We start from the raw sequence: 25,983 nt of genomic DNA on the forward strand, positions 1-25,983 counted from the left end.
TCTGTCAGTCTCATGTTGAGCTCAGGTAGACCAAAGCGACGCAAGAGAACACACACACGCATACGCACCCGGAGAGAATTGCCAGATATTTATGCAATCCAAGTGGAGGAGAGCCACACGTCTCTTAACGTCGTGTACGTCTCCTCGGCTGCTGCTAATGCTACTGGGCAGAAGCAGAACCAAACACACCTAAACTGTGACAAAACCTGGCTTTCCTCAACAGGTAAGCAGTCGGAGAGGGCAGGATGTGAGGCGTTGAGGAAGTCGATCGTCTTGAAAAAAGAAAAAAGAAAAAGAGTCGACCCGGTTTTGAACATGGAGCAAAAACAACGTTTGCAAAGCATGCGCCGCAATGACGCTTGCGCGAGCGTAACTTCTGCTGAAGGTTTTCGTACCATTTTGCGCTGAAAAGGCATTCTGTGCATTTGTATTGCATTTGTATGTCTGATACACGCTGGAAATCGGTTGAAAAATAACTGATCGGGGGGTGGAGGGGGTTCCGACCATAGCGACCCATTGATTTTGAATTGTGCCCGTCCATCATTCGACAGCTGCCGACCGGCCAGTCCGTCATCATCAGTCCGTCGTTATTCCGGGCCGTCGCCGCTATTTTAGCATCGTCAGTTTCATAAATAAATAAATAAAAAGTTTAGGGCGGCCCGGTAATCCAGTGGTTAGCACGTCGGCTTCACAGTGCAGAGGTACCGGGTTCGATTCCAGCTCCGGCCTCCCTGTGTGGAGTTTGCATGTTCTCCCTGGGCCGGCATGGGTTTTCTACGGGTGCTCCGGTTTCCTCCCACATTCCAAAAACATGCATGGCAGGCTGATTGAACGCTCTAAATTGTCCCTAGGTGTGAGTGTGAGTGCGAATGGTTGTTCGTTTCTGTGTGCCCTGCGATTGGCTGGCAACCGATTCAGGGTGTCCCCCGCCTACTGCCCGGAGACAGCGGGGATAGGCTCCAGCACCCCTCGCGACCCTAGTGAGGATCAAGCGGCTCGGAAGATGAATGAATGAATAAAAAGTTTAAAAGAGTAACGGTCAATTCACAGAAAGTTTGGACCATTTTACACACACACACACACACATGAACACGTTGCAAGATTGTGTTTTTTTTTAGTTCATTTTGGTTTCTTACCTTAAGAATCCCAAATGTGGCAAGTTTTGCGTCAAAATTAAGGCTGGGTGACATAAATTAAAATCCATGAGTTTGTTTTTTTTCCACCAAAAATCACTCTTCTAATTTTATTTTTTATTTTTTTTAAACCCACACTTCATTAAAAATAAGATCGAATGACAATACCATTGCTACAAATGTGTCGGAAGAGGACCTTGAAGCACAAGCATATAGGACCCTTTTAATAATTCATTTAACCCTATCATGCACCAATAACAATAACCCGTAACCTGATAAACATGATAAGCTGTCTACTGTAGTAACCGCTCTCCCTGTTCGGGGTTAAAGTGTTCAACAATTTAATGTCAACAAACCAAAATATTCCTTTTGGGATTATGTAATTGTAAAACTGCCACTGGACATAACATGTATACAAGGTACTCCGAATTCCAAACAAAGCTTCTGCTGTAATTTTGAGCTAACTTGCGGACGGGCTAAAAGTCTGGTGAAAAGCGATGGGGGTGGGGGGGGTGGGGGGGGGGGGGGGAATTGAACCCTGTCGTGGTGTGTAATGCGTCTTGAAATGCTACAGTCCAAATTGTTCGCAGTTTATCATAACAGCTGCTACCACCACTCAAGAGGATCAATGTGTGGATAGCGACTACTTTTGCAACATATTAGGATACCGAATCACTGACAATGTTGAACGCAATCGATTTGACGCGATTGCTTTTCAGCAGATGCCAAACAACGTGAAATGATTCATTTAAAATTCGTCTGTTTCTTCGCGGGAGCTGAGGAAACGAGCTCCATCGCCGCGCTCTCCATGTAAAAAGTCTGTAGACTATGGAAACTGTTAAGGAGGTGTGTGGGGGGGGGGGGGGGGGGATACATATAAAAAAAATCAACGTGACCCCCAAAAGAACGATTTATCGATTCAGTTCTTTAAAAAAAAACATCTCTAGAGCAGGAAGTGTCTTTTTCAGAACTGCTCATTTGCTGCGGAATTGAATACTTGCGGTAAGAATGATTGTTCAAGCTTTGGGCAAATCGTCTCATTCAAATATATCGGACCAATTTTGGACAAAAAGGCCCTTCTGCAATCTGATAAACGGTCTTCAAATTTGACTGGGAGTCCTCTGCTCCAGATTGAAATGCGGCGCACCTCCAAGATTTGGTTTCGTCTTTGTCCCAGTTGTCTGCAAATGGCATTTCAAGAAGATGACTGTTTTCTGTCAGTCTCCTTCTCGGCAATACCAGCAATGAGATACTTGAGCTTGTTAAGAGCAATTTTGGTTTGATGCTGAACAGCAACTGACATGCAAATGGTGTGGGGGGGGGGGGGGGGAGTCTTGGAAACAACTTGTCTGCTTTGGATTTCAAGACTGTGTGGTGTCAGACTCTTTATGACTCCCGTTCTCTTTTTTCATTCTCTCCTCGGCGCTGTCCATTGTATCATGAAAGAAAATGTTATTGAAGGAAGTCTTCCTTGATTCGGGTGTTAATAAATAATTGATAGCGTTACATGCTTTCAAATTTGTGGCCCGCACGACTTCCCTATTTTTATTTGCCCAGTTCCAGGAATTGTCCCTATTTTGTGTTTCACTTCCGATGTCAGTCGATAGAGTGCAGATCAAGTTGTGTTGCCGCTGAGTGCAGGCTTCCTCCACTCATTATTAGTTGACATTATTCTTGGCATGCGTGGACTACCTTTGAGAGATTTACTTGCTCTGTTTGCGCTCAGGAAATTAATATTTCGTTTTCCCACTATCTGGATGAGAAAGTTGTCATGGATAGTTTGTTTTATATATATAGATATAGATATATATCTATATATATAAAACAATCTGCAATTGGCTGGCAACCGATTCAGGGTGTCCCCCGCCTACTGCCCGAAGACTGCTGGGATAGGCTCCAGCACCCAATGAATGAATGAATACATATATATATATATATATATATATATATATATATCATTCATTCATCTTCCTAACCGCTTGATCCTCACTAGGGTCGCGGGGGGTGCTGGAGCCTATCCCAGCTGTCTCCGGGCAGTAGGCGGGGGACACCCTGAATCGGTTGCCAGCCAATCGCAGGGCACACAGAGACGAACAACCATTCGCACTCACACTCACACCTAGGGACAATTTAGAGTGTTCAATCAGCCTGCCACGCATATTTTTGGAATGTGGGAGGAAACCGGAGCACCCGGAGAAAACCCACGCAGGCCCGGGGAGAACATGCAAACTCCACACAGGGAGGCCGGAGCTGGAATCGAACCCGGTACCTCTGCACTGTGAAGCCGACGTGCTAACCACTGGACTACCGGGCCGCCTATATATATATATATATATATATATATATATATATATATATATATATATATATATATATATATATATATTCTTTCATGATGAAGTAGGCAATGTCATGTTACACCACTGAAAATGTAGTTTAAATTCATCACTTTTTTTATTATTTATAGTTTTTTTTCTTACTTTATTTGATGTTGTTTTTAGCATTGTATTCGTGATTTTAACTGCTTGTTGTAAAGTGTCCTTGAGTTTCTAGAAAGGTGCCCACAAATAAAATGTATTATTATTATTATTATTATAGTTTATTATTTATCTCTGTTTTATTGTTCTTGTTCTTAATTGTAAAGTGTCCTTGAGTGTTTTGAGAGGCACTTGTAAATAAAAAGTATTATTATTGTTATCATTATTATCTTTCAATAAAAGTTACATATTTAATATTTTATATGTATATATAAAAAGATAGATAATACAGACTAATTGAATAATAGCATATGGCAATGCCTCATAATTATTTAATGCTAAGCTTTTAATTCCCCGGCCTAACAAAGATTTTTTTTTTCTATTTACATTGTCTTGTATTTACTGCCCCCCCCTCTTCCCCCCCAAAAAAACATGCGTTCCCGAACAAAAGCATACTGAAAACTACTGAGGAAGCGAAACACTTTCCTTTCTCAAACGAGTCAAACATTTAATGCTCCGTTTGAGTTCTGGAGTGCCATTTGGCACACAAGCCGTCTACTGCGCTTACAACAAACCATCCAGCGGGTATCGCTCTTATGCGGGACATAAAATTCTCAGTTGTGCCAAACAAGCCTGCAAACTGAATGTGGAAATACCACCCTCTGGATTTACACCGGTTTGGAAATAACCAGTTAAATCATAGTGAAGCTACAAGTTAGTTTGTGTGTGTGTGTGTGTGTGTGTGTGCGTGTGTGTAAACAAACTAAACTGCACCGTCAAACACTAGTTCCTGTCACCCACAGCTGTTTGCCACTGTATGTTCTCACCCAGCATTAAACAGCCAAATGTGTTTGTTGTTTTTTTCCCCTCCTAATCTGTTGAAACATTTTGACGCACTTTGTTGTCTCGGGCCTGTTAGCAATCATCATAAGTAACGCGCATGCGGCCATATTGAACGTAGCAAGAGTTCATTGTGTTTAAAAAAAAAATAAAAAATGAAAGAAAGAAAAGTGGGCGGGGACTCTCAGGGGCACAGTGTGTATGACCCCAATGTACTGTTCATATATCTCCTCATTTAGCCAGCACCTGCTTGGCTGTAATGAGCCAATATATCTCCTCACTAATTGCCATAAATACATATAATAAAGCTGAGCTTGTTAAAAAAAAAAAAAAAAAAAAAAAAAGGCTGCATGCCAGTAAAACTGATGCATTTACTTTGAACGAATCACCTGCACACAAAACATTCCGGGTGGAATACACACTAGCACACTCACACACAGTCACTCGACACACACACACACACACGCACTCACCCAGGCTTTTAATAAGAGGCTGTAAATAACACACGGCCATTGCATTAATGAGGCCCCCCCAGCTTTAAAACTCACTGCATGTCCCTCTTCACAGCAAGCACACTTCCTGTTTCAAGTTACTTGGACATGGCGAGACCTGCGCCGATTTGGCACGGTTTCTAATTTAATTCTCTTAGTCGTCTCTGCTTTATTATTAGCGCCGTAGTTTTTGGGGGGTGGAATTTCAAAAGTAGGCCTCATCTGTTGATACTGACCAAAAAACAAAAAAAAAATGATGATACAATTCAAATACTTGTTACCGAAACAATATAATTGGCCGCAGTCGTACAGCAATGACAAACTGGACGTTGCATTAAAAATAATGGCCGACCAGACATGTGTACCACGTTTAAGTAACTGATGCTAATTAAGGCATCTTGCTATAATTATACAGCGGGCATCCAAATCATCACCGCCGACTATCCCAAAAGCAATCCAATACCGAAGCTCACATTTTCCACCGTTCCAAAGATAAGGATTGACGCCGTCGGTGACTCACTCTTATGTTGCTGTACTGCGATAAGCGCTCGGTACGCTGCAGAACACTTGCTCCCCTTGACAAAGTGCAGCCACAATAATACACATAGTTCTCAATTCATTTCTGACGTGCGTATCAAAGCTGAGCGCTATTGTTAAAAGAATGACCAGTCTGCGGCTGGAACAACAACGGACCGGGAACAGGCACACACACACACGCACACACACACACACACAAGCACGCAACGCAAATGATAGCTGCATAGCTATGAGTGCTAATTTAAGGGAAGCAAGTTGGGTCATTAGTAAGCCGAGTCGCATTCTGACACACGCAATATTTTCACACGCATGCACACACACACGCTGCCCAGATGGCTTTTTACAAGGCCCAGGGCCCTGGCCCTGTCCCTGGCAGCCTGCTTTTTAATTATGTCACTATAGCTACCCGATAGCGAGGTAAAAAGGCTCACATTTAACACACTTTCAATCACCATCAGACGCATCAGTCACACTGTGCACGACACACGAATATTTATCCATGTACGAGTACACACACACACACACACACACGAAGCCGCGCCTTTAGCTTGTATTGACGGTGTCGCTATTTAAGTGTGCCCATGTGTGTGTGTGTGAGTGTGTGCGGGGGGATTTACGGCCGGATTCCTCTTTAGTTGTCAATAGACTGCCAGATGTGGGCAACGTAGGTGTACTATCACAGCGCACTGAAAATGCCATGACAGACACACACGAATACAATGTGCACCATATGCTCTCCAGTTCTTTGAGTCGTTGTCCTCTCTCGGTATTACCGGACCAAAAAAAAGAATTTGTTCTACAATGCAGTACTGTGCCTTTTTATTTATATGGCACTTTCACAACAGCTGCAGCTACAACAAGTAAAAAAAAGTGAAAATACATGACTTGCATTTATCCTGAATTTACTATATTAGATCAATCTGCCGAAAATGAGAGATTTTTTTTTTTTTAATGAATTTTAAAAATTGTATTTTGTCTGTAGCTACCGATAGTATAGGTAGGACATCCTGTTTGAAAGCACATTCATTTAGACTGTTGAGTAACGTGTCAGGGTCATCTCTTACTCACACACACACACACACACACACACACACGCACACTAATGTATAGATCAGAGGATGTGGGGATCTGTACTCTGTCAGCCTTTTTATTAGTCTGCGAATGGGTGTGTGTGTGTGTGTGTGCGCACGCGTGTGTCTGTTAAGGGGGCCTCCCAACTGGAATGAGACACTTTTCCTGAAAGGATACACACTTTCTCACACACACTTCTTTATTCCTTGTTAGTCGTCCCACACCTTAATTTGCAACACCTCTAACAACCAGCACTGCAGTCCACTCCACAGCCACTCAATCTGTCACTGTCACCGCTCCACTTCCACGACTGGCCCTCCACTCGGCCATCAGCGGTGTGTGTGTGGGGGGGGGGGGGGGGGGGCGTGGGGGGTGAGTGCGTGTGATTCTTGTATGTCTACCCTTTTTATTATATTTTCAGCAACTCCACGTGCAACGGTAGAAAGCCGCAATTTCCAAGTCTTTTTCATCTCTCGTGTGAGGGCGCCCCCTAACTGCTTCAAGTGGAAGTGCATGCATTTAGACATAGATTACAGACATTGCCGATGCTTACAACTGCTTTTAGGTGTGTGCCTAACAAGGTTTGGAGTAGGCTCAATGGATTTATTTTGTACTTTGGCTGGTTGGGAAGAGGTTACCATCGACAGAACTGTTTTTCTTGTTGTGGTTGCTTAATTATGCAGTGGTATTAGGTGGCCCAATTGTTCGACAATGCTTTCGGTTTAAATAAGGCCTGCAATCATAAAGAAAGCATCCATTGCTCCCCATCTATTGTATGGATGAAATCACCGTGTCTTTAGTCAATACAAATAGACCCTAAGCACACCCGGAACATTGTAACAAAGCAAAGTGCTTCTATCTCCACCTTGCATTGGAATCGCAATCACCGTCAGGGCGGCATTTCCATTTTGTGCTCTCAGTCAGAGTGAAAATAATATGCACCTTGTCACCGGCGCCTGGCCTTACAAGCAACTTTCCTCTGCTAATTCAGCCCCCCCACCCCCCACCCCCACCCCCCCACGCCTCTCACATCCGTCACACGTAGCCGGCGAAGGAGAGGGCATGTCGAGACATCCATTAAAGGTCTCGAGCTGTCAAAGGTTCCCCTTTGTGAGGCGAGGAGCAAGAGGAGTGTCGTGCTCTTATCAGAGCTTCCTGTGGAGTTTGCTCTGCATCCTGTCCACTCCAACACGCTTCTCTTTTCACACTTACCTCCGGGACTCTTTTGGTGCTCGCGCTCGTTCCTTCGAATGCTGCTCAATCAACGACGAGTACACTCTAAGCTATGCCCTTCAATGTATTTTGGCATCAGTTTCGAGAATGCAAAGCAGTGGCATGGAATTGCCTGGAAAATTCAAACCTTTTGAGAGAGAAAAATACGCCAGTAACTTGAATGCAAATGATATGATGCTAATTGAGAAAAACATTTCTCGATTTTTTTTCTCCATGGTTATCTATGTATGGAGAAGAAATTAAATCTAGGTAAAATTATGTATGTAGTGTTTGAGCAGAAACGGAAAAGCAGATATGAAAATCATGGCAAGCGAGAAAAAAAAAGGGCTGAAACACGTTCTCATGCGTACTCTAAAATTTGTAGGTTGCCCCCCATGCCCCCCCCCCGAAAGCGTTGTTTATTTTTTTTCTTGATTCTCATTATTAATGTTTGTGAAAATGTTTCGCCTCTTCATAAACTCCCAATGTGAGAAGTGAAATCAATCCAGAAAACGGTCTGCATTTCACGTGACATATTGCATCTTGCATTGTTCTCCCATACGACGTGAGGATGGGGAGAGGGCAGGGGGGGGAAGAAAAATGAAACGGAAAAGGTAAATAAACAAACAATCAGCTATGGGCTTGTTCTGGCTCTCCCTCTCTGTTGCACCTCATTTGAAGCCTTATAAATCAGCCTTGCACCCGGAGACGGGGTGTGAGGCGGCCTCCCCAACAACATACGCGCACTTGCACACTTACAACAACACACAGGCCTGCTGCTCATTAAGCCCGCCATCGGACCCTCGGGTGCATCGTGAAATGTAGTGAGAGGGGTGGAAGCCTCTGGAAGTGCGTATCAATTGCAACATGCTCAGGAAGCATGTGAAAGTTGTGCTTGCATGTCAAACTTGCCACACCCTTTCACAAAAACTCCACCTATGTTCAGGCATTTATTTTTTCGCTTCCCTATAAACAAGTGGAATACCTGTCATGCCACAAACTCTCTCGCTCTGTGTGTGTGTGAGTGCGTGTGTACATATGTATATACAAATCTGAAGAATATTAGGAAGACAGTATTAGGAAGTATTGGTGGGTATGAATGGCTTGCTTCATTTTTTTTTTGTTATTAAACTTTTTATTGAATTTTTTCAAACAGTTAGAAAAAAGAAAAACATGGTCACGTGTTTAAGTACATAGAGAACCACACCAGTTCCGGGCATCAAAATAGTACATACATACATTGACATCCCTGTAAAACGGGTTACAATTACTGCCCTCCCACATATACAATGTCCTTACTGACTGTTTTCACGCATAAAATAAAAGCCTGGACTCAATCAGGTTTGAATTTTGAAGTCGTCAAGTGGAAGCAGAAGACGCAATACCTGCGAGAAGAGAATGTTGTTTTTAGATTCTCATTCACATTCATTTCGTATAAGGAGGAAGTATTTGTGTTGGATTTTTTTATTTTTTTTGATGGGGGCAAAAATGACGGCACCTATGCTGATATATATATATATATATTTTTTTTCATTCATTCATCTTCCGAGCCGCTTGATCCTCACTAGGGTCGCGGGGGTTGCTGGAGCCTATCCCAGCTGTCTCCGGGCAGTAGGCGGGGGACACCCTGAATCGGTTGCCAGCTAATAGCAGGGCACACAGAGACGAACAACCATTCGCACTCACACTCACATATATATATATATATATATATATATATATATATATATATATATATATATATATATATATGGGCGGCCCGGTAGTCCAGTGGTTAGCACGTCGGCTTCACAGTGCAGAGGTACCGGGTTCAGTTCCAGCTCCGGCCTCCCTGTGTGGAGTTTGCATGTTCTCCCCGGGCCTGCGTGGGTTTTCTCCGGGTGCTCCGGTTTCCTCCCACATTCCAAAAACATGCATGGTAGGCTGATTGGACGCTCTAAATTGTCCCTAGGTGTGAATGTGAGCGTGGATGGTTGTTCGTCTCTGTGTGCCCTGCGATTGGCTGGCAACTGATCCAGGGTGTCCCCCGCCTACTGCCCGAAGACGGCTGGGATAGGCTCCAGCACCCCCCGCGACCCTAGTGAGGATTAAGCGGTCCAGAAAATGGATGGATGGATATATATATATATATATATATATATATATAATATGTGTGTGTGTGTTTCTGAGGTTGGAACAGTTTAATTGTATTTCCATTCATTTCAGTGCGGAAAGAGGATTTGAGTTACAAATGTGGTCTTGGAATCAATGAAACTCTCAAGGCACCACTTTATTATAATAAGAATACCTTGTCATGATTTTTTTTTTCCAGGTCGTCTTTCCGTGTATTTTTTCAGATACTGAAATCCATTCATCTGTACTGCAATGAACAATGGCAAATTTATGATACATAAATCTTTTGCGCTTAATGTTTATCTGCTCCAGTTTATCAGATACAGTTTGTCTGCTTCAGTTGTAACTGTTAACTTTCACAACACTTTGACTTGCAGTCTGTTAAGCGTTGACTTTGAGCAATTCTACCAAATAAGTGTGGCTTGAACATAAATAAGGAAGTCTTCGATCTGATTATGGCAAAAATGCAAACATATCTGCGGCTTTATCACATATCAAGTAAAACCTACTGACTCACTCAAATGAAGCGGCTGATTTTTGTTTTTGTTTTTTTTCCTCCAAATTTGCAGCCTTTGCGATTTGAAAATGTGAATTGGATTCATTGTTCGGCTCTCGTGCTCACACCTCAACTCAAAACTATGCACACCTTCGATTGTGTGCATCTGGACAAGCACCCACGCACCAGTTCTCTCACACCTCCAACCAGACACTTTACGTATTTACCTTCCAAACTCCACACCTGCATCCCTTTTCACCCACACAACAAGAACATGATCGTTCACACTTTACGAGCTGGAAAAATAAAAGCTGGCTTTGGAAAACATGGCCAGTTCTCTAAGTTCATGAACTTGCGCGGGCATCTAAAAACGTCAAGCGGCTTGTTGGTTCTTCTCCGTTGCACCTCGAGGTCTTTCTCCTCACCACCATGAGAAAGCGTCACGCTCACCCGAGGCCATCGCTGAGCCAGTCTGATTGGGAGTCGTAATTAGCCCGCTCGCTCCGTTTCAGGCGAGTTTTCTCTGGAGGATACAAACAGGCGTGGGATTACATGCAACGCGAGGGGGGGGGGGGAAATTGGAGTGTCAATCCTGCCTTGGTGGACTGGATGAGTGTGGAAAGTTTAATAAAGAAGCAAATGGGTTGGGGGTTTTGTTCCCTCCCTTTTCGTTTTTGATACGTCTCATCTACACACGGCGGCATCGTCAAACAATTCTCATCACACGGATTTGTCATGTGCCGGTAGTTGATGATGGTGCTTTGTGAGGAAAACAACACAAGAGCTTTTAACTTCCATTTTTTCAGGTTAAGTGACAATTTATTTCTGTCGAACCAGTTTTTTAATTTGTTTAATTCGTTTTCCACGGTTGTCAGGAGCTCTTTCAGATTTATTCCAGAACAGTAGAAAGTTGTATCATCAGCAAATAGGGTGCATTTAAATTATTTTGAGACCTTGCAGATATCATTTATATATAAGATGAATAGTTTTGGACCAAGCACTGACCCCTGAGGAACTCCGTGAGTGATTTTCAGTTCATTCGTTTTTTATAATAATTTATATGTGGCACCTTGGATCTCCTGATAGCACGGTTCAATGTCAGATTCCAATTTTTAATGCAGCTGTATTTAAAAAGCACTTGAAAGCAATCACCGCTGTATATACAAAGTGCCGGATGTGGAGCAAAAATAAATCATACAACAGCAAACGATGAAACGATAAGTTAATAACAAAGTCAGTAGAATGCACAAAACGAGTCAAACTAAAAAATCTTGCTGAGTCACAAGCCAAAGAAGAAAAACGAGTTTTAAGATGACTATTAAAGACGGGAAACGATGCACGATCACCTCCTTCCTGGCCTGTTTCTGCTCTGAATTTATAAGGTGACCGATCTCAAAATGACGAGCCGGCATCTACAGTACATTTGAAACACGATCGACTTCCTCCCGATTGAAGCAAACTTGAAACGGAGTGAACTGGATCGGTGCGTCGTCAATTTCTGCGTTTCTAAAATTTGGACCCGTTGCTCCTAAACAGGTGGTGGACGACATGGGCAACATCAAGTTTGCTCTGGACGCAGGCCCGGACAGCCCTAGCAACAGCTGGCTCAAGTATGTCCGCTCCGCCCCTTCGTTTCAGGAGCAGAATCTCGCCGCCTGCCACCTCACTGGAGACCAGGTGAGTGTCCCGCATGGATTCGGAGTCCACATAAGAGACACATTGTTTGCGTTGTCTTTGTCCCACGACAGCCAATGCCGCTTTGTTTTCCTGTTTCCCATCCACTCAGAGTGATTAGCGTGTTCCTCCATCTTTTGTGTGTTTGCCATTGTGACTGCAAAACATGTTGGCCGGTCATGACCAAGGAATGGTTCTATTGTGTGGCTGTCACTGGGCCGGTTGCCAGGGTTATTAAGGAAGTGACACACGCAACAAAGCTTCAAGAACAGCCCGGCACTCATCGGACTTATAAAACCATCAGCCAATGAAGTGCGGGAATCCATTTAGTGTATCGGCTGTTTTACACCCAAAGGTGTGCCGGTGTCTTTTGAGCCAATCATGAATCGGTCAGGGTTTGTGATCGACCCGATTTTTCAATGAGCTTTATCCTCACAAGGGCACGGGGCTGCTGGAGCCTATCCCAGCCGTCTTCGGGCAGTAAGCGGGGGACACCCTGAACCGGTTGCCAGCCAATCGTAGGGCACACACAGACGAACAACCATCTGCGCTCACACTCACACCAAGGGACAATTTAGAGTGCTCCATTACCCTGCCATGCATGTTTTTGGAATGTGGGAGCAAACCGGAGTACCCAGAGAGAACCCACGCGGGCCCGGGGAGAACATGCAAACTCCACACAGGGAGGTCGGAGCAGGGATTGAACCCGGTAGCGTTACACACCACCATGTTTACTTCCATAAGTCGTTGAGGAAGAAGCAGAAGAAGAAGAAATAGAAGAAGCTCGGCTAACTTTTAACTTGTTCGGTAACTACCTTGCAGTGGTTGAATTTTTTTGGACTGTGGTCAATGACTTGGAGGCAGCACAGTGGTCGACTGGTTCGCACAACGGCCTCACAATGCAGAGGTTACAGGCCTCTGCCTTCCTGTGTGGAATTTGCATGTTCTCCTCATGCCTGCATGGGTTTTCTACGGGTACTCCGGTTTCCTCTCACATTCTAAAAACATGTGTTGCAGGACACTCCAAATTGTCCCGAGGTGTGATTGTGAGTGTGGATTGTTGTTCGTCTCTGTGTGCCCTGCGATTGGCTGGCAACCGGTTCAGGGTGTACCCCGCCTAGCGCCTGAAGGCGGCTGCGATAGGCTCCAGCACTCTCGCAGCCCTAGTGAGGCTAAGCGGATAAAAAAACAAATGCGTTTACAGATGGATATGTGACTTGGGAGACACATAACACTCAACACAACCAGATACAATCACAGAGTCTGTTGTTTCGGGGGCGGGGGTGGGGGGGGGGGGATATTAAACTGGCTTCACATTGACAATTGTTGACCTTTGTCATTTTTAGACCTGATGGCGGCAGGAAAAATCATTCAACACAGGAAAAAGCCCTAAGAACAATCTTTCAGAGACGTGCAAGAATCAGCTGGTGAATGATCAATTTTGGCCCAATCATACTTTGTTAGTGATGGTTTGTGTCCGAAAGGGCATCCGGCATAAAAACTGTACCAAACAAGGCATACGCGTGACTTATGGGGGCAACCCCTGATTGGATAGTGGCATCAATTTGTGTGTACCCCGTTTGAGCGATAATAATTAACTCATTCTCTCCCAAAGACGTTTTTAAACGTCTTTTCAGACGTGGTCTAGAATTGGCTGGTACTGAATGAGTTAATGAATTGCCCAAACAGGTGAATGATTTATGCGTCTCGTGTTGGAACGAGCGAACAGAATGTAAATGTATCCATAGGGCCAGAGAGAAGTGAAACTGGCCCTCGAATGACGTCAGACGACGTGACATGCGACATGACAGTCATACGACAGGAGCCAAATGCCGCCATAAAACTCGCCTGTGCGTTCCGACATTCCTGTCACTCCACTCTTATTTGTTTCCTAATCCCCGCCTGCATAGTCGGCTCCTCCTCGTGCCTCGCCGCCCTTTTGTCTCCTTTCTCCGTCCTCAAGTCTTGAATCTGCCACCTGTCAGTCTTCCATACAGAAGGGACGGGCCGCCGTGACCATTTAAGCTTCAGACATTTCGAAAAGAAAAGGGAGAGCGACTCGGTGCAAATTTGAAGGAATACACGAGGGCCTCCGAGATTGACAAGCACCAATTGGTCGGCGACACCAACCTGCCTTAATCCTTTCAAGATTTTCACATCAGTGCCCCCACTGCCACTGCCGCACATTGTCAAAGGCAAGAATCGGCGCGCCGTCGAAAAGAGTGCCGAATTACCGCACCCAGTAAAGGTCACGTGTTCCGTTGCTTTTTGATGCGTTTTGCAGTTTGGAGCTGGCAAATGGCTTTGCTTTTGTTTGCCCGGCCACTGGTCCGTCCGTCACAGTTATGAGCCCATCATTTATTTACACACTCCACAACACACGGCCACTCAGTGCTAAAATGTGTTTTTTAGCAGCGCTTTCAGTGATTTCCCTTCTCGGGTCTTTTACATGCACAATGCATGAGTTTATGGAAATGTGTGCACACTGCAAATTGAAACGCAGCCCTTGAAAGAAAAAAGGAAAAAAAAAGGGAGTCTGGTCTGGTTGCTTATCACTTTCATGTTGTAAGCCGAACAATGTGAAGAATTTATTTTTGTTGTCATCATTGAATATATATGAATATTTAAGTGAAAAAAATTAGAAAAATAATTTTTATATATAAAAATTATATATATATATATATATATATATATATATATATATATATATATATATATATATACACATATTTTATTTCATTTTTTTCTCTCTTGTGAATGGTGGGCTCTCCTTCCAGTATAATAGTCAAAGCCCTTAAATGACAGCGTGTGTCCAAAGATGTGGCAAAAGCTGCATCTGGTGTGTGGCAAAAATGTTGAGAGCTGTCATGTCAGGACTACGGTGGGTTGATCGGATGATGAAACATGTCCAACTTTAATATTCACTCTTTCATCTTTTGTGGAGCATTGTGGGCCCTGTTTGATCTGGAGGGATTAATCAATGTGTGTGTGTCTAGGCCCACAATACACAGCTTGACTGATTAGACATATTTTTCTCTGGACACTGGACAGAGATGAGGAGAGTTCACAACTGAGTCCGTGTGCGGGCTCAGAAAACATTTACACTTGTGGAACACACACACACACACACACACTCACACAACTGCTGCAAAAATGCCGTTGTTTTGCCCAAACAAAAGCACATAATGATGATGCAATGTACATGGTTAAAAAAGTGACTCGCGATGTTCCTATTTTTTGATATTATTGGTTTAAGACACAAAACTATACAATGATTTAAACTACTTTTAAACTCAACTTTCAAAAATTATATCATTTTATTCAATTTCACCTGTGTGTGTTTTTTTTAATTGCAGATACGAAACAAATAATCATGAAATAACTATTGATTCTGGCAAAATATGACCAATTAGAAATATACAGTATGAACATCTTTAAATTTAACATCATTTTTGATTCCACATTTTATTTAAAAAAAAAACCCCGAACGTAACATGATTGAGAATAATGCCAATCACTTTTTGGAATGATCTTTCTGCGCGTGTCGATTTCTCGTCTTCGGTGGGCGCGTGGGTGTGTCTTGTCCGTGAATGAACGCGTGCGGGTCACTCGGAATTTATTTTGTCCATTACGCACATAAATATTAGATGCGTCTTGCTGATGATGTTGGGGGGAAGGGGGGTCGGGGGGGTTCGGACGTGCGGGAGGGGTTCTCCTTGCTTTTGGCTGGAGATAAGACGAGGAGGAGTGGCCGGCGGGGGGACCACAGGGAGAGCGACAGAGAGAGAGAGAGAGAGAGAGAGACAGAGAGAGAGAGAGACAGACAGAGAGAGAGAGAGCACCGGGGGGGTCGTGAGGAGGAACCACGAAGAGAAAGAGAGAGAGAGAGACTCATCTTCATCACCATCATCTTTAAGGACGCTCGGGGACTAGATTAGAGAAAAGTCCGTGCAGCGGCCGTACACCAGTTTGGAGGAGGCCAACTCGTCCAAGTTGTCACCGGGCGTGCGTACACACTGCCGGGCCGCTCCGCGACCTCTGACGCTCGGCCGGCTCCGTCTACTGCTCCATCGGTCCGGTTCCCGGCCGGGACAGGGAGTCGTGGTGGAGCGAGTATGGGTTGCGTGGCCAACTCCACCGGGACTGAAGTGCTCGTGCAGCTGGAGGCTCTCCGCACCGCCGCGCAACTTTCTCAACTATTCCGTCTCACGGAAAAAGCAAAGGTCAGGGCTACGGCGTGGACAGGCTCCGGCATCGACAAAATAATAATTATTATTATAATTATAATTATAATAATAATTGTTTGCTTGTTGTGTCATACCGGCTTCGTCTTACAACTCGTAAAAGTTAGTTCTATGCGCATGTCGCCGTGTGTGCGTGTGTGTTGGGTTGGGGGGGCGTTACTCGAGCGTCCTTGGTTTAGAGAGCCCCCATGTGGCCAGACTTCACATTGCAAGCTGTCGAGCTGTTTGCGCAGATTTGCTAAATAAAAGGCTTCTTGTATGGATTTTTGTTTGTATTTGATCATATGGCAATACACGTTGGTGTTTACATGTTTTATGTGTGCATGTAATTTTTTTTCTGCTTTCGAAAATGTGTTTGACTCATGTGGTACGACGGGTTGTCGTTTTATTCGGATGTCACTAATTGCATGAAATACCTTCAGTAATTTGAAATAAATCTTTCCGACCCGATGAATTGTGAATACCTGAAATTTACTTTTTGTCGCGGCTGCAATTTCGAATAATTCTAGACGTATTCTAGACATTTTGCTGACGGTTCCTAAAATTATTCGTTTGCTCTATTTAAATAATCTTTTCATCAATGTTTAAGATGCATCAGCGTGTGCTGTCAATTGTGGAAAAGGGTTTTTGGTTTGTTTTGAGTAAAAAAAAAATGGTTTCGATCACACTGATTCCACATTTTAACAGTCGAACCGCCAGCAGCAACAGTATTTTCATTTTATTTATTTTTATTAATCCTATCCAAGCGCCTCAAAATATATACTCATCTGAAGCAGTCATTTTGACGTTGAAAAGTATAGCTTTATATTTGTTTTTTATTTCTCTCCCTCTCCGTAGATTTATTACAAAGCAGTCCGGGACATCGATGCAGGGGAGGAGCTTTTAGTGTATATGAAGGACGGCATTTTCCCGGAGGGATCCATGGCACCCAATTTACAAGGTAAGGAGACCAATGCGTCTCATTAGCGCATATTTTAAACTAAATCAAAACTGCGGCCTGTTCTACTTGGGCGCCCATCAGCTACCACTGCTGGACACATTCGGACAGGGAAAGAGAGAATCCCTCGTTCGTTCGTTTCCTCAATAAATGTAAATTATTGCAATCGTATTTTAAAAAATAATAATAATAATCATAACTCAGCGGCACTAAAAATACATATTTTACCCGACTTGCCAATAATGGCGCTGAATTGGATTTGTTTTATTTCACAGACAACCCACAGAAATAATTCATTGACATTTGCTTTAAATTTCCACGTTGTAATTTATTGTCAATGTTTAAAAACGTCGACAGAGTTCAAATTCATTATAAGAAATTATTCGGACACATTTTTATACTGTTTTCGTTTTATGTTTGAAAGAAAATATTTGTGGAAACCTTTTAGAGAAATTATCTCTCCTCAAGGGGAACGTTGTTGGTTTTTTTGTTCAAAACAAATCCTTTTGTTGCTGGACAAATTCGGGGTTTTTTTTCATTATCGGACGCCTTTCCCTTTGTATTAATAAAAAAATCAGTTTTTTCCTATGCATGCAACAAAAATAAATAATGGCAATATGTCGATGGGAATCTAAAAAAATGTGCGTGCATAATTGTTGAATAGAAGTGATGACTGAGTGGAAAAGGATTTGTTCAAATCCCGCAGTAGCATGAGTGTGAGTTTGTGTGCGTGTGTGCGTGTGTGCGCGCGTGTGTGTGTGTGTGTGTGTGTGTGGGCGCAAGAACGTGTTAATTAATAGCCGACTGAATAAAAAAGAAGCAAGCTAAAAAAAAAACTAACTGCAATCAACAATTAATTTAGTTTGTGAAAGAGATTCAAAGGAGTGTTGCAGCCATGAAAAGTATAATTCTCTGTTTGTGTGTTTGTCGGAGTCATTCGCTCAGTGGGCTTTCTGCATCGACTTTATCGGAGCCGGAATTTTGTAGCGTAAAGAACTTGAGGAGTCCCTTGAGACGTCACCCATGGTCCTAGATTAGCTGCTAAACTGCACATAATCGTCTTTCCAATCATCTCCCCCAGAGTCATTAGCCTCCTCTTTAAAACCCACCGACCCCACTGAGGTGAGCTGCGGTGGGTGGGTGGGGGGGTTGGGGGCCATTTGAAATTGTTAGTCACACTCTCTTGCGAAAGTTGCATCAGAGTGCCGAGTTAAAACAACGACCAAAATACACTATCTGTGGAACATGTGCACGCTTGGTGTCCGAGTGTGCGATTTCGATCGTTTTTTTCTCCTCCCGGTGTCATGGCCGACTGACGATCGGGTCATTTATCCTCCTCATCAAGGTTGGATACATACATGATGCCAGGCTAATACTCTTTTAATGGGCCCAAAAAAGGTCCAGCTGCATAAGCGGTCACGGTAGAATATCAGGCGAGCGTTGCATTGTATAAGTCACCGCCGATAAACCCCTTGAAATGATGGATGGCTGTGTACATTGCCGGATGGCAGGTGGGTGCCTTTGGCGCCACCGTGCAGGGCCCCCCGCTTACCTCTGCTTGCTCCTCGAGGCTTATAGTATTCTTTTTGGGAAATTGTTCCGCCGCACACGCGTACGCTTATTTCTGTGCACAAAGAGTCTCCACCGGACCCGGACCCCCCCCTCCCCCCCCTCCCACAACTCTCCCACTGAGCTGTTGAACTTGGACTCGGGCTCAGGAACTCGCTATTGAAAAGGCTAGCCTGACTTTTTATGCGTTTGACCTCGTTGGTGAGAAGTAGTGTAAAGGTTATCAACATGGAAGGAGCTGACCGGTCCCTATTGTTTCCCGGTTACACACATGCAGTCCCCACAACGCTTTCCCCTCCGGAGCAATTAACCGCGTTAATGAAGGCTGTGTTTCATGGCTAATTGATTTCCATTTGATACAATTGTCAGGGGGGGGGGGGGTTGGTTTTACCACTTCAATGAGAGTCAATTTAGCTGTAACTCATTCGTCTTCCATACCGCTTGATCCTCACTAGGGTCGCGGGGGGTGCTGGAGCCCATCCCAGCTGTCTCCGGGCAGTAGGCGGGGGACACCCTGAATCGGTTGCCAGCCAATCACAGGGCACACAGAGACAAACAACCATCCACGCTCACACTCACACCTAGGGACAATTTAGAGTGTTCAATCAGCCTGCCATGCATGTTTTTGGAATGTGGGAGGAAACCGGAGCACCCGGAGAAAACCCACGCAGACCCGGGGAGAACATGCAAACTCCACACAGGGAGGCCGGAGCTGGAATCGAACCCGGTATCTCTGCACTGTGAAGCCAAAGTGCTAACCACTGGACTACCGGGCCGCCCTTTAGCTGTAACTCACCGAGAGAAAAGCAATTGATGCTAATGAATATAAAGATTGATTAATTGACACAAGTTATACACAGAAAGATTTTTGATGCACAGATAAAATTACGATCACAGCTATTCAAACCCGTCTCAACGCAGGCATATCTAAACACATTTCAAGTCATTTTGGACATTTGGGTAATTCAGAGTCAAGTCCATTTTGAAAAAAAATAAAATAAAATAAAATAAAAGCCAAGTCTTACGACATATCAAGTTTCAGCTTTATTTGATCGTGAGGGCGATTGTAGTGACTTTGCGGCGGCGTCTCTGGTGTTTCGTCCGTTGCAGATGATCAGATGTACCGCTGTGAAGACTGTGACGAACTGTTCTCATCGACGCTGGAGTTACGGCGACACCAGAAATATTCCTGTTCCAGCGCGGGCTCCATCTTCGACAGCCTCCGAGAAGACTTCAAACAGGAGCGGGAGGACAGCGACGAGCCCGTCCACGAGTGCAAAGACTGTGAGAAGATCTTCCCGAACGAGTACAGGTGAATAAAACTGCGTCGCCGACGCCAGTAGATTCGCAACGAGTGTGGAAATGGTGCAATTCGCTATATTTTGCTTGTTCTGTCCACGTGAAGTTTGGGCCAGCACATGATAGTTCACACGGAAGAGCGGGAGTACAAGTGTGACCAGTGTCCCAAAGCTTTCAACTGGAAGTCCAACCTCATTCGTCACCAGATGTCGCACGACAGCGGCAAGCGCTTTGAGTGTGAAAATTGTGATAAGGTACAGCATACCCGGCACGTAAGTGGTGCACTGGACACACAGGCTTTACCCGATCAGAAATTTCTTTTTGTGGCAATTCGAAAGAGTTTTGCTTCGGCAAAAGTGTGCAAAAAATGTCATATGTCAAAGGGCACGACGAAATCCAAACGGAACATTGTGTTTGTATCCATTTTTGTGCGCGACAGGTCTTCACAGATCCCAGCAATCTACAGCGTCACATCCGCTCGCAACACGTGGGGGCGCGAGCTCACACTTGCCCCGAGTGTGGCAAAACCTTTGCCACTTCATCAGGCCTCAAACAGCATAAGCACATCCACAGCAGTGTCAAACCTTTTATCTGTAAGTGAGAGTCCTGTCTGCTTTTGACTTTGAGGTCTGTCGTCTCTGTATTTGATGATTTTGATACTTTTACTTTTCTAGGAGGCTTTTGTTTACATTTTTTTTCTCCATCTCGTATAAGTCTTTGGACGCAAACGCACCAGTCCAAAGTTGATATTTCTGTTCTTCTTTCGTATTGAAACAGATAAAACAAACTGCGAGGGACTGAGTTTTCCCTATGCCAGACTTTACTTGCTGTGTCATCAACAAGTCTTTTGCCTTTGACTTTTCACCCCAGATTTCCAATCACATGGCGTGCTTGTGTGTGTGTTTGTGTGTGTGTCGTGTTTAATTTGGTTTACGCAGTTAGAGACAGTGTTAAAAAGGGTTTAACCAGGCCCTGATGGGCTGTGTCTTCTCGTACCCTCAGGTGAGGTGTGCCACAAATCCTACACCCAGTTCTCCAACCTCTGCCGCCACAAGCGTATGCACGCCGACTGTCGCACTCAGATCAAGTGTAAGGACTGCGGCCAGTTGTTCAGCACTACCTCCTCCCTAAATAAGCACCGCCGCTTCTGCGAGGGCAAGAACCATTACGGCTCTCCGACAGCAATGTTCAATCCCGGTATCCCCATGAGCTCCAGTCCGATTATGGCCAAGGCCAAGTCCCATCATCCGCACCTCGCTGGTCTGAACCAGTCAGGTTTAGGCTTCACAGACTACTTTCCATCCAGACCTCACCCTCATGCCGGCTTGCCGTTCTCCCCAGGACCTCACGGTTTCCCGTCGCTCCCGCATGGTTTCCCAGGCATCTTTCCTCCGTCGTTGTATCCACGACCGCAGCTATTGCCGGCGAGTCCGATGATGAAGACAGCCCTTAGCAACAGCACTCAAGAAGTCAGACTGCCTCAGAGTCCTCTAGATGTCCCTCCGCTGTCTTTCGTGAGCTCAACAAACAGTAATGGAGGTAACGGTTTAAGTCTGCCCGAGGACAAAGATACCGAGACCAAACTGGATTTGTCATCCGGTGGAGAGGTAAAAACTAAATCGAAGATGGCAGACGTTTCAGATGGCAGCGACCTGGAAGATGTTAACACCACAAGCGGGACAGATTTGGACACCACGACCGGTACGGCCTCAGGTGATGGTTCTGACCTGGAGAGCGACGGCGATAGCGAACGCGAGCACAATGGCAAAAGGAGAAAGCCACCTGCGGTCCTATCACGCCAAGACGGTCAGCGCTTAGAGGACGCAAACAGTGCGGTGACTCCGGCGGTGTCCAATTCAGGCAACCTCACCATTGAGCGTCCTTTTTTGTCTTCGGTGTCGACACAGCCCTCTTTCTTCCCTCCGCCTGATGAGCAAGCACTTCCACCCACCACCACAAACGCTAACGTGGCCACCACTGATTCCATCAAAGCCATTGCTTCGATTGCCGAGAAATATTTCGGTCCGGGTTTGATAGGTCTCCATCAAGAGAAGAAGATGGGTCCGTTGCCCTACCACTCCATGTTTCCCTTCCAGTTCTTACCCAATTTCCACAACTCCTTGTACCCCTTTAGCACTGAACGAGGCGCCCTCAACTCTGGCCTCTTCTTTAAGGAAGAGCTCAAGTCGCCTCGCGAGCATCTACACAAGATGGTTTCTGGTGCGCTCGGCACGCCTGTCCCCGCTGCAGAATCACCCTTTGATCTCAGTACGAAGCCCAAGGAGACCAAGTCATCGCCTCCAGCTCCAACGAACCCCTCAAACCCAAACACGAATACGGGAAGCAGCAGGGGCTCTTCGGTCATATCGAGCGGTGAGGAACAACCGTTGGACCTCAGTATTAACAACAGAAGCCGAGGAGGTCACAACGGTACGGCGGCCGAAGCGCAGAATCAAAAGAACCACATCTATGGAATAGGAAAGGGGGTGTCCATCAAGGACGAAACTCCCAATTTTCCCATTCCTCACTCCCAGTCCCTGCACCAATCCCCAATTGCGCCGCACCACCAGCCACAGTCACACCAACCGCCTCCTCTGCACTACGCCAAACCTTCCGCCTTCTTCATGGACCCAATATACAGGTATTTCTTACCCGATTAGAGCACCGAGTGTCACTGAGACGAGTGCGACGTCAAACATTGTCTTCAGTCATGGATTAGATGTTCCAGATGATCCCTGACCTTGGTACGTAACCCTCTGCCTTGTTGTTGGTCCAGCAGGGTGGAGAAAAGGAAGCTACTTGACCCTGTGGGAGCTCTGAAGGAGAAGTTCCTCAGGCCTTCGCCACAGCTCTTTCATCCGCAGGTAGTCCGACATTAAAACTACACTCACGTGTCGGAATAGGTATGATAAATAATCCAGGTGCTCCTCCGAAGTAGCGGGAACCATCTATGAGGTTTTGCCGATGATTACCAGACGCGGTCAATGACCAAAAGTATCTCCGAAACGCACGGCATGTGAATATCCGGCTCTTCTCCCTCCCACGCTGCCCCAACCTGAACTGATGTCGGCTCGGTGCGCCGTCATTCCTCACTGCTGATGTTATGTTCTCAAGGGCTTGCATGACTTCTTCCTTTGTTTATTGACTGGCGCCTGTGTACTTCGTCACTTCTACCTTTTTTCAGAAGACGCAGCCTGTTATTGTGGCCTCTTTGATAATCGCTCACATTGTTCGACTGTCCCCAGACCCTCGCTGCCTGTATAAATCTTGATTCCAAAGAATGATAGCATTAATAAATTTTTTTGTAATGAATAGTAAGCATTTGAATGGTATCCTCACTAATCTTAGCCATGGCATTGTTTCGGGCGGCGGGAGCCCACAGGCCGGCTCATAAGCTACAGTCCCTCCGAGTTGTTCTTTTTTTTTTCGATGTTGTGGACTGGCTGGCTAGATAATAGCACCGTGTCCATCAAGGACATCCTGTGTTTGTGTCCAGGAGAATGAGGGGCTCTTGTTGGGGGAAACTGCTTAAAATCTGACCTGGAAATCTGTGTCCTCTATCAATTGTGATTTTGCAATACACACGTCTGGAACAGATGTGGATATATATACATATATATATATATTTTGGACTTCTGATTGGTTCTTCGTTCTTTGAGTGGTACCACAACTGAAGTCAATTGAAATGTAGAATAACCAGCACGTTAACGTCAACAAAAATTGATCTTCCCTCGATTTTTTCTGAACACCACCTACTAGTGGTATGCGGTAGGTAATTGAGCAAATAATTCCGTCCCAGCTGACTTTGGATGAGAAGCACAACAAACCATGGGCTGGTCGTCAGCCACACTTTCAAGTCTTCAATGAGCCTAGGATGCATGTTTTTGGAATATGGGAGACAAAACAGAGTACTAGGAGAACCCCGATGCAAACACAGGGAGAACCTGCACACTCCACACAGGACATCCAGAGCCAAGATTCAAACCCTAAAACCTCAGAACTATTCGGCGGACGTGCAAAGCAGTTGTTCTCTACCCTGCCTCAAAAATCAGATCAAAGCTTACCGTATTTTCCGCACTAAAAGGCGCACCTAAAAGCCTTCCATTTTCTTAAAAGCTCACAGCGCGCCTTAAAATCCAATGCGCCTTGTGTATGGCCATTACGGTAATATTTCGACCCCCAAAATGGCTCCTTGGTCCGGACATGCTGACAACTCAGAGTTCAAACAGAGAGTTCAACATTCACGAGTCACTGTTATAACTTGCTGTTGGTTAAGTGAACTGTGTCACTTCTTTATTAAATACGTTCAACTGACATCTGATCGTTCTGTTGGCGTTTCCTTGAGCGTAGCTCCATCTAGTGGATGCATTATAGATTGTGTCCAATGTATGAAAGAAAATTACAAAATAGGCCATTCATTGAAAGTGCGCCTCATAACCCAGTGCATCTTTTGGTGTGGAAAATACGGTTATTATATTCCTTTATAAACAAAAGCTTTTTTTGCTGTTTCGACATCTTGTCCTCCGATGTAGCACTCTGGGTTGCACAATCAGTTTTCTAAGAACACCGAGTCAAACCTCGTCATCTTAGTACGTCTAAGCACGTAAGCGTTCCAGTGATCCCAAAACAATCCCACCTCTAATTCAGTCTTATGACAAAATTAGTCCCCCTCCTACACCCCCGCCCACCCTTTTGCTTGTTCTCAGGCTGCAAATAAACACATTGCGACGGAGTGTCTGTCCCCGTGTCTCTCCCGTCTCGTATTCACTAAAAGAAGGAAGGATGTAAGCTGTTTTTGGCAAATAAACTCCTACATAAATACCTCCCACCCCCTCCAACTCCCCTTTGTTCACAAGTTTCTCAGGGGAGGGCCTCAGCAATCAGTTGGGGTTATCTCAAACTATATTGTGCGGCACCCTACGGAACTCTTGAGTGTCTTAGTCATCTTGTTGGCCTGACTGGAGAGGAGAGGGTAGCTTGTGTGTGTGTGTGTGTGGGGGGGGGGGGGGGGGGGGGTAGTTTTGACAACCACCATTGGTAAAGGAAGCAGCTCACATTCCCTCATTTCATATCTTTTTGGCCCTGTTTTTATTCATCCCATTTTCCTTTCAACACACAAGCAATGGGATGAATTGATCTCTCTAAATCGAGCGTCCCCATCTCGTCCCTTCAGATGTCCGCCATGGAGAACATGACAGAAAAACTGGAAAGCTTTGGTGCACTAAAACTGGACATGCCGCCCAATTCACTGCAACATTCGGCTCACCCGCTCTTCAGCTTCCGCTCGCCTCCTCCTTCGCTCTCGGAGGCCATCCTCCGCAAGGGCAAGGAACGCTACGCCTGCAGGTCAGTGTCCTGCGGTGCCACACGTTGTCACTTATGACTTTTTTTTTTTTCTTCAAAGGATGGTCAAATAAATATTTGTGTCTGTTACTTTTTCCCCCTTCCTGCTTTTCTCTGCATTCTCCCACAAAGGTACTGTGGGAAAATCTTCCCCCGCTCGGCAAACCTCACCAGACACTTGCGAACACACACAGGCGAACAGCCTTACAGGTATTTTGAGTTCATGTGTTCTTATGTGTGGTTTGTCATGTGCGGGATGTAAATGAGTCACTCGCTCTAGAATGTTTGAGGACTGAAAGGTTGCAGGTTTCAAACCCATTGTAGGCTAAAATATTAGGTAGATAGGAGTTCCCTCCCATCCTTGAGCTATGCTAAATGCTAGCGGACTATGCAGTCTTGTTGTTTCTTCAGTTCTTGTCCTTTCTCCATCTCCCTTTTTCTCAAATGGATTTTGCATTACATAATTTATTATACTTTAGAAACCTTTTTTCTATTTGAAATAATTACTTGGCTACGCCCTAAAAAATTCTATTTAGCTTAGCACAAAC

The 25,983-nt window shown here is 44.9% G+C and overlaps 1 protein-coding gene across 11 annotated transcripts in view; it reads left to right on the forward strand.

Annotated features, from left to right (window-relative positions):
• The window catches only part of prdm16 (PR domain containing 16), a 219,485-nt gene that overhangs the window by 183,057 nt on the left and 10,445 nt on the right, over window positions 1–25,983 (forward strand). For 3 of the 11 annotated variants that reach the window (XM_052059149.1, XM_052059145.1, XM_052059153.1), the window contains exons 4-12: window positions 11,906–12,046; window positions 17,125–17,227; window positions 19,904–20,105; window positions 20,199–20,364; window positions 20,532–20,685; window positions 21,062–22,733; window positions 22,869–22,956; window positions 25,266–25,438; window positions 25,568–25,645. In XM_052059149.1, the coding sequence (XP_051915109.1) occupies window positions 11,906–12,046; window positions 17,125–17,227; window positions 19,904–20,105; window positions 20,199–20,364; window positions 20,532–20,685; window positions 21,062–22,733; window positions 22,869–22,956; window positions 25,266–25,438; window positions 25,568–25,645 (2,777 nt within the window). Of the gene's footprint in view, window positions 1–11,905; window positions 12,047–15,803; window positions 16,267–17,124; window positions 17,228–19,903; window positions 20,106–20,198; window positions 20,365–20,531; window positions 20,686–21,061; window positions 22,734–22,868; window positions 22,957–25,265; window positions 25,439–25,567; window positions 25,646–25,983 lie in introns of those variants that run through there. The other 8 variants (XM_052059150.1, XM_052059146.1, XM_052059155.1 and 5 more) reach the window with 7 other exon arrangements.

The sequence above is a fragment of the Hippocampus zosterae genome, chromosome 2 (genome assembly GCF_025434085.1).
Source record: "Hippocampus zosterae strain Florida chromosome 2, ASM2543408v3, whole genome shotgun sequence".
Classification (NCBI taxonomy): domain Eukaryota; kingdom Metazoa; phylum Chordata; class Actinopteri; order Syngnathiformes; family Syngnathidae; genus Hippocampus; species Hippocampus zosterae.